We start from the raw sequence: 8,826 nt of genomic DNA, 5'->3' as shown, positions 1-8,826 counted from the left end.
GGGCCCGGCACGCGCGCATGCGCGCGCACCCACCCACGCCCGACACGCATGCGCGCACACACCCCCACGCCCGACACGTGCATGCGTGCACACCCCCACACCCGACACGCGCGCATGCGCACACCCACCCACGCCCGACACGTGCATGTGCGCACCCACCCACACCCGACACGCATGCGCGCACACACACCCACCCCGGACATGCGCATGCGCACACCCACCCACCCCCGACACGCATGCGCACACGCACCCAGCCCCGACACAGCCCACGCAGCTCTTCATCTGGTTCATGGTTGAGGCCGGCGCTCCACCACTTGAGCCGCAGCGCCAGGCCCGGCTCCTTCTGTGGCGCTGGGGAATGGAGGCGCGCGCTCCGCCCCGCGTGTTCCCCCCTCGCTGGAGACGCGAGCCCCCCATTCCCCCGCCCGCCCCCCGCGGCCGGGCCTCCTCCAGCAGGCCGAGCGGCCCCCGCCGTGCAGAGCCCCGCCGGGAACTGGGCGGCCGTGGCGGGGGGCTCGCTGCGCCCCCGGGCCGGCGCCCTGCGGGCCCTGGCGGCCGCCTGCGGCGCGCCCTCCGCCTACGACGGCCTGGCCTCCGACAGCGACGACGACCTGGGCTGGGGCCGCCCCCCGCACCCCGGGGCCACGGGCTCCGACTCCGAGACCTCCTCGGCCGGCTCGTCCCGGGAGGCGGGGCGCCGGGCCAGGCCGTCGTGGCTGCAGAGGAGGGCACCCCAAAAGCCTGCCAGCGACACAGCGCGCCCCTGGGGAGGGCTGGATGAGAACTCGAACCCGCAGCCCCCGCGCGGGGAGACCTCGGACAGCAGCGAGCAGGAGGACGCGCGGCCCCCCGCCGACCGCAGGGCCAAGCGCTGGAGAAGGGCCTGGGGCCCCAGCGCGCAGGAGCCCGACGGAGCCGCAGCCCGGGACCCGCACGCACGCGCGGTGAGAGAGCTGTGCGCCTTGCACACTCACCGCCGCACCCGCGCCACCTAATGTTGTCATTTTTTTAAGTTGTTGTCACTGGTGGGATTCGAACTCAGGTCCTGGGCATTGTCCCTAAGTTCTTCTGCTCACAGCTGGTGCTCTACCACTTTGATCCGTATTTATTTGTTTATGGGACCACTTCCGGTTTTCTGGTGGTTCACTGGAGTTCAAGAGTCTCATGGACTTTCCTCCCCCCGGCACTGGCTTTGAACTGCGATCCTCTGGATCTCAGTCTCCTGAGTAGCTGGGATGCTGGGCATGAGCCACCAGAGCCTGGCTCAAAAGCTGGAATCTCTGTGCACCCTGCTAGCTGGGTCATGGCTGCCTGCCAGGCCGCCCCGCTGGGTTTGTTACTTTTGTCTCTTGGCCTAACTGGGAGGAAGTGATGAAGGCACCAGGAAAACGACTTTTGACGACAGCCAGAGCAAAATGATTCGGAAGATGAGAAACGCGGGTGACTCCCACCTGTCGCCCTGCTCAGGAGGCTGAGATCTAGAGGATCGCGGTTCAAGGCCAGCCCACGCAGGAAAGTCCAGTGAGGAGGCTTCATCTCCAACGCAGCAGCCAGAAGCAAAAACGGGACGGGAGCTGTGGCCCAAGTAGTAGAGCACCACTAGCCTCGAGCAAAAAAAGGGAGAGTGCAAGGACCTGAGTTCAAGCCCCAGTACCGGCACGAAAGAGATGGGGGAGAGGGAGGAGCGGGGATGTGTGGCTCACCATGCTGCCCCCCCATCCCCCGACCCCCCCCCACTCCGCAGGCATCTGGTGACTTCGCAGAGACCGATTGTCCACATGTCCTGGCCAAGGAGTGGAGGAGCAGCGGACGCCCTGAGCTGGGCGGGAAAATGAGCGAGGAGGAGGAGACGTCGTCGGGAGAGGAGCCGGGGTCTGGGCCCCAGACCGAGCCCCAGGGGGAATCGGGGAGCCCGGGGGAAGGCGCAGCGGGCGACAGCAATGGAGGTACCCGGCATGCACCCCATGAGCTGAAGAAGGTGAGGGCTGGTGATCGCTGCGCACTCTGCATCTGTGTAACACCCACGTGTGTGTGTTGCACACCAGAACACAGGATTGTGACTAGGTAACTGTCGCCAACCTGTGACCGTTGCGTTGTAATACATTACGTAACAGTACCATAGACGTCACAGCGTGATACGGCGTCCTATAAGAAGTACAGCGTAGGGGATGTTACTACATAAGAGCATTACGCTGGTTCTAGCACGGCGTTATCGAACCATAACGTGATAGTTGCTATGGTGCACTATCGGTGGTAATCCAGCTCTGACAGTGTGATATCATACAGTACAATACCATATTAGAATCGCTGTGTCCTCTCCCCCGGCCACTGAGGAGTTAACAGGTCGTCTTCTCTCTCTTTCTATCCCTGCGGCCCTAGAATGGCAGAGCCGAGAGCGGGGTGAGCTCCGAGCTGCAGCTCCTGTCGGCGGTGCTGGAGCAGGTGAGCTGCTCTCCTCCAACCCACCATTGCAGCCCAAGGGCCAGGGGTTGGGGCTGGAGCCCAGACACACACACACACACACAACTGGGCCGGGCACTAAGGCTCACACCTGCCATCCTAGCCACTCAGGAGGCTGAGGTCGGAGGATCGGGGTTAGAAGCCGGCTTGGGCAGGAAGATCCATATGCTCTGCTCTCTGATGAATCACCAACGAAAGCCAGAAGTGGAGCTCTGGCTCAAGGGGTAGAGCTCCATGAGGGAAAAAACAAAAAGCTAAGGCACAGTGCCCCGGCCCTGAGTTCAAGCCCTAGCCCAGGCTGTACCAGCAAGACTGAAGCCTGCCGCAGCTTCCCACTGGTGTTTTTTTTGTTGCGCTTGGAGTTGGGAGAGGACCAGCGAGACACAGATCATCCTGTTTCAATGTCTGTGTCGTCTCGGGGGCCTGGTGCTCTTGTTTGGCTTTTTTTTGCTCTGCCACCTGACCCACAGCTCCGATTCCATCCAGCTTTTTGGTGGTTCACTGGAGTCTCACGGATTTCTCCACGCGAGCTGGCCTCGAACCCCGATCCTCCAGATCTCAGCCTCCTGAGTGGCTCCGAGGCCAGCGGGGAGCCACCAGCCGGCATACCGGTCTTGAGGAAAAATAAAGGGACAGTGGCTGGGCCCTGGGTACAAGCCCCCACCCCACCAGCAGTGGGCAAGCAACTGAACAGCCTCTGCTCACCTCTCCACCCTCCCTGTGATTCTAGAACATTCCTGGTGAATCTCAGCAGCCAGGCCAGAGTCAGCCAGTCCTGAGCCTCCCCTTCTGCTGTGTAGACTTTCCTTTCCTCCCATCTCCTCGTCCTTTCCCCCACGTCCGTGTCTGTGTGCGTGCGTGCGTGCGTGCGTGCGTGCGTGCGTGCCTGGCGCCAGGGTGACGCAGACACCTGCGCGTCCCGGTTAATGTGCGGCTCTTGTCTTCTGTCCCCCACCGCCGTGTGTGTTGGCCACACAGAAGTGTTCCGCTGTTTCTCTCTGCAACATCTCCACAGAAGTGCTCAAGCTCATCAACGCCGCCGAGGCGCTCCTGGACGAGCCCACGGGCCCCACGCCACGCCCCCCCGACACGGCGCAGGGAGCCCTGCCCCGCGGGGCCGACTGTGACAGCCTGGACCGGCAGCTCACCGCCCTGGAAGGAAATGTAAGAGGAAGGGGGTCCGCCCAGGGTGGAGGAGGCCGAGATGCCCGCCCACCATCCACGGGGCTCGCCCCGTGTGGACACGCGCACACACACACGTTTCTGGACAAGTACAGTGTCAAAAACAGCAGTCCAGCCATGCCCTAGTGGCTCAGACCTTGAGATCCTAGCCACTCAGGAGGCTGAGATCCAGAGGATCGTGGTTCACAGCCAGCCCCAGAGCAGAAAAAGTCCCTGAGATGCCTTTTTTTTTTTAGGGGGGGTGGGCACTGTTGGGATTGGAACTCAGGGCCTGGGCACTGACCCTGAGATTTTTTTTTTTTTTTTGGTGCTCTACCACTTGAGCCACAGGGCCACTTTTGGTTTTGCTTTTTGTGGTGTAGTGGAGATCAAAGGTCTCAGGGACTTTCCTGCCCTGGCTGGAGTTGAACCTCGATCCTCCCGATCTCTTCCGACAGGTGTACCTAGCCGCGGGGACTGTGTACAGCCTGGAGGGCCAGCTGAGCGAGCTGGAGGACGCGGCCCGCGGCATCCACAGCCACACCGATGAGGCGGAGCTGGCGGAGCTGGAGGACCAGGCGGCCACGGCCGCTGCGCGCGTGCACCACGCCGAGCTGCAGGTGAGGGAAGGAGCGCGAATCGCCCCGCACCGGAAACCACGCCGCAGCACAATCCCTCCTCCTGTGTATTTGTCGTGGATCTTGAACTCAGGGCCTGGCCACTGTCTCTGAGCCTCGTCAGCTCACGGTGGACACTCCACCCCTTTGGGCCCTAGATATGGTGCCACTTTGGGTTTTCTGGTGGTTCATGGGAGATAAGAGTCTCTCAGACTTTCCTGCCCAGGCTGGCTTCGAGCCACGATCCTCCGGATCTCAGCCTCCGGAGTGGCTGGGATGACAGGCGTGAGCCACACAGCGCCTGGCCCAAAGTGGAATTTGAAACTCACCAAGGAAACACTTGGAGTGTCCCGTTTTCCTTTAGAGCCCAAGTGCCAGGTGGCGTGGAGAGCGTGAGTGTGAGCATGCGTGTGCAAGCCTGACGTGCAGCCAGTGCGCCCCGCCTCGTCGACCACGCTCAATTTATGTCTCCTCTTGCCTTGAGATCTCGGACATCGAGAGCCGCATTTCTGCGCTCACCATCGCGGGCCTGAACATCGCGCCGTGCGGACGCCTCACCAGAAAACGCGAGCAGAAGCAGAGCAACCCGGTGCGTGCAGCCCCCCCCCCACTGTCCCCCAGAAAATCCACAGAATGCCAAAGATAAACCTCCTAGGAACGCAGGAGGAGGCTAAGATCTGGGGGACAGAGGATCAAAGCCAGCCTAGAATAGGAAAGTCCGGGAGACTCTTCCCTCCAGTGAATTCATCACCAGAGAACCGGAGGTGGCGCTGTGGCTCAAGTGGTAGAGCACTTGCTTTGAGCAAAAGCAGCCCAGGGACAAGAGCCCAGGCTCTGAGTTCAAGTCACAGGGAACAGCACAAAATTAACAAAATAGTTTTGGTTCCGAAGATGGGTCGATGGCAGGGAAGGTGGCTCAGTGGTAGAGTGCTTGCCTAGCATGCATGAAGCCCTGGGTTCCATTCCTCAGCACCACATACACAGAAAAGGCTGGAAGTGGTGCTGTGGTTCAAGTGGTAGAGTGCTAGCCTGGAGCAGAAGCAGCTCAGGGACAACGCCCAGGCCCTGAGTTCAAGCCCCAGGACTGGCAAAAAAAAAAAACAAAAAGCAAAAACAAACCTGAAGATGTGTTGGTGATTTGCGTTGTGTTTGCAGGTCCAAACTATAGACACGTCCAGACAGCTAAGACGGAAATTGCCTGCTCCTCCTTTGAAAGGTACGACTTCGGGAGACCACAAAGAATCGAGTTCAACTCGCTCACCTAGAATAACTCAGACAGGAATGGGGATGGATTGATTGATTGATTTTTCGTGTCGGTCGTGGGGCTTGAACTCCGGGCCTGGGCGCTGTCCCTCAGCTCTTCAGCTCAAGGCGAGCGCTCTACCACTTGAGCCACAGCGCCACTTCTGGCTTTCTCTGTGTGTGTGGTACTGAAGAATCGAACCCAAGGCTTCATGCATGCTAGGTGAACGCTCTACCACTGAGCCACAGTATCAACTGAATAATAGTAATGTTTTCGAACTATTGGGTGGGAAAAAATGTGAAAGATGCAAAGAGCCAACAGTCAGACAAGTACAGGAATGGGATGATTTCCCCCCTCTTCCTTCCTTACTAATATTCCACTTTCTGCAACACAGTTACTGACAATGACGTGTTTGGGTTTTTTGCCTTTCAGCTGAAAAACTGGAAGCATCGTCCATAACCGACATTAAAACATTTAACCGCAATTTTGTTCTCCAAGGCTGTTGCCCGTCAAACAGGCCTGCAGAGATTAAAATCACCACCCAGGACTCGGGGGTAAGTTCCTCTAACCACCCTTCCCTTTCCTTCCAGAAGCTACCTATGTGCTAGAGCCTTCTATAGCTCCCGCTGGAAGATCTGCAGGTCTTGTGGTCTCTTTTGGATTGAGTGGACAGTATTTAAAAAAAAAAAATACAGGAGTGGCGCTGGTGGCTCACGCCTGCCAGCCCAGCCCCTCAGGAGGCTGAGATCTGGAGGATCATGGGTTGAAGCCAGCCTGGGCAGAAAAGTTCTATTGAGACTCTTATGGTCAAGGAACCACCAGAAAACCCAAGATGGTGCCGTCTATATGGCTCAGAAGGGGTAGAGCCACCAACCTTGAGTGGAAATTGCTCAGGGGCAGCGTGCAGGCCCTGAGTTCAAGCCCCGGGACTGGCAGAAAGGAAGGGAGGGAGAGAGGGAAGGAAACTTGACACCAGTTTGTCACTAAATTCAGGTGACATTGTGCAAAAAGTAAATGGATCTGTCCCTGACCTGCGTCACCGTGAGCCCTCGAACCCCGAAGAACAATTCCCAAACCCAACACAAACCCTGTCCCTGCTGCAAGAGACTAAGTTGTACGACCTTCTCTGAACACACGCACACGCGCACACACATACACGTACGTGCTGGCGCGGCGAGACTAAGGTGTCTCCCCAGGAGCCCGCCGTGGAGTCGGCTGCCACACAGTGACCCGGGGAGCCTGCCGCAGGACTACTGCGTGGGCCGCACACGCCAGTGCCTTCCCTCCACGCCCGCCCGTGCCCGGGACCGTCAGCCCACCCACACGCCAGGAAAGCCATCTCCAGCCTCAGGCCCCTGGGCCGCCTCCACCGGCAGAGCCCCTCGCCCAGAGCGCTCATCTCTTGTCTCAGGCCTTGCTACTGTGTGTCCTCTGTAAGATCGTTTTTTTTGTTGTTTTTTTAAGTTATTCTCATTGTGATTGCTGTTGTTGCCCTTGTAACCAGTTGACTGCACTGGAAAGTTCTGGCGAAGGGGAGGTAGAGGCGAGGAAGAAGGGAACTTCCTCAGGTCACCACCAGTGTTGTGTGTATGTTTCTATCAAACCACTCAAGTATTTTTGTCTTTAAAAAAAAGAAAAAAAAAAAAAAGGAAAACCGGGTGCCGGTGGCTCCCGCCTGCCACCCCAGCGACTCAGGAGGCTGAGATCGGGAGGATCGTGGTTCAAAGCCAGCCCGGGGCGGGAAAGTCCAGGAGCGAGCCTTCCATCTCCAGTGACCAGCAAAAAAACAGCCTGAAGAGAAGGCGTGACTCAAGCGGTGGAGCGCCAGCGCGGAGCCGGGGAACAAAGCCAAATCCGAGCGCAGGGCCTCCGTGCACACGAGAAGGACGCGGGGACGGATGCAGAGGACAGAGCCGTGGGACGGGGCGCTGCGGGAGCGTGGCCCGGCCGCCAGGACGCGGGCTGACCCCGGCCACGCACGCCACGCACGACGCCGCAAGGGCTCCGCGCTCGCCGGGGCTTTTTTTTCTTTTTGCCAAACGGTCTTGGGCTTGAACTCGGGGCCTGGGCGCTGCTGTCCCTCCGCTCCTCAGCTCAAGGCTGGCGCTCCACCACTTGGGCCACAGCGCCACTGAGGACTCGAACCCAGGGCTCCGTGCATGCGAGGCGAGCACTGCGGCACCGAGCCTCCCGCCCAGCTGGCCAGTCATTTTTCTACAACTTCGGCCAGAGGTGGTTTGTTTTGTTTTGTTTTTTAACTTGCCAAAGCCACGCCTCCTCTTCGGTGTGAACCCGGGATTCGAACCCGGGGCCCGCGGCGCGCTCGGGGCTGGCGCTCAGCCCGCTGAGCCACGCCAGTCACTGCCGCCGGGGTGGGCTCTGTGCTCATTGGCTGCCTCGGGCAGTGCCCGGCCTCCTCATTGGCTACCGCCGGCGGGGGGCGGACCTCCTCGCTGAAGTCCCCCGGGATAAGGCTGTGTGGCGCGACCTCGCGGAAATAAAGCAGACACGCCCGCGCCGCGCCGTCTGGTCTCTTCCTGGCGGCCGGGGGCCCCCACCCCGGGCCACACCGACCCCGCCCCGGGCCACACCGACCCCGCCCCGGGGCACACCGACCCCGCCCCGGGCCACACCGACCCCGCCCCGGGGCCGCCGCCCGGCCCGCTGCTCGCCTTCCGCGGGGGCCAGGGCCGGCCGGCCGCGGGTTCGAGGCCCAGGCGTGTCGGCCCTCCAGCCCGAGCTCGCCCCAACACCGGCCCAGGCCACGGAGCGGACCAAGGCCTGGTTCTCCGGGGTGCCCGGGACGCGGGCCCCGCTCGGGGTGAGGCTGGAGCCCAGGCCCAGAGCACCCACATCCGGGACACCCGCCGAGGATGCGGGTCGGGGGGAGGAAGCGGAGGGGGCAGGCGTGGGGAGGCGGGCCCAAGGTCAAAGGCAGGGCCCTGAGAGGCGCAGCAAACGTCCATCACTCCCAGGCCACGCCCAGGGGCGGGGCCTCTCGGGTTGGGGGGAGGAGCCAAGGTGGAGCTCTGAAAGGGGCAGCCAGCCGGGGACCGTGGCTCCCGCCTGTCACCCTAACTAGTCAGGAAGCTGAGATCTGAGGATCACGGTTCAAAGCCAGCCCAGGCACTAAAGTCCGAGAGACTCTGATCCCCAGTAACCCACGAGAAGACCAGAAGTGGCTCAAGTGGTAGAGCGCTCACCTTGAGCTGAAGAGCTGAGGGACAACGCCCAGGCCCAGAGTTCAAGCCCCATGACTGACAGAAAAAAAAAGAAAAACAGGTGCAGCTAGATGTCAATCACTCCCTGGCCACGCCCTGGGGAGGAGCCATGAGGACCGCCCTG

General features: G+C 60.8%; 2 protein-coding genes across 2 annotated transcripts in view; both read left to right on the top strand.

Moving 5' to 3' along the window:
- The window catches only part of Myrip (myosin VIIA and Rab interacting protein), a 16,970-nt gene extending 10,124 nt beyond the window's left edge, over window positions 1–6,846 (top strand). The window contains exons 7-15 of the mRNA XM_013030244.1: window positions 480–944; window positions 1,745–1,978; window positions 2,380–2,442; window positions 3,439–3,624; window positions 4,080–4,241; window positions 4,723–4,827; window positions 5,394–5,454; window positions 5,914–6,035; window positions 6,678–6,846. Of these exons, the coding sequence (XP_012885698.1) occupies window positions 480–944; window positions 1,745–1,978; window positions 2,380–2,442; window positions 3,439–3,624; window positions 4,080–4,241; window positions 4,723–4,827; window positions 5,394–5,454; window positions 5,914–6,035; window positions 6,678–6,710 (1,431 nt within the window). The 3' untranslated portion in view covers window positions 6,711–6,846. The remainder of the gene's footprint in view (window positions 1–479; window positions 945–1,744; window positions 1,979–2,379; window positions 2,443–3,438; window positions 3,625–4,079; window positions 4,242–4,722; window positions 4,828–5,393; window positions 5,455–5,913; window positions 6,036–6,677) is intronic.
- A 794-nt stretch (window positions 6,847–7,640) lies between these two features.
- The window catches only part of Eif1b (eukaryotic translation initiation factor 1B), a 5,185-nt gene continuing 3,999 nt past the window's right edge, over window positions 7,641–8,826 (top strand). The window contains exons 1-2 of the mRNA XM_013030243.1: window positions 7,641–7,713; window positions 7,887–8,302. Coding sequence (XP_012885697.1) covers window positions 7,641–7,713; window positions 7,887–8,302 — 489 coding nt within the window. The remainder of the gene's footprint in view (window positions 7,714–7,886; window positions 8,303–8,826) is intronic.

This window comes from Dipodomys ordii, unplaced genomic scaffold (assembly GCF_000151885.1).
Source record: "Dipodomys ordii isolate 6190 unplaced genomic scaffold, Dord_2.0 Scaffold128, whole genome shotgun sequence".
Lineage (NCBI taxonomy): Eukaryota > Metazoa > Chordata > Mammalia > Rodentia > Heteromyidae > Dipodomys > Dipodomys ordii.
Note: the sequence above shows the minus strand (reverse complement) of the source record. Positions and strands in the feature narration are given on the sequence as shown.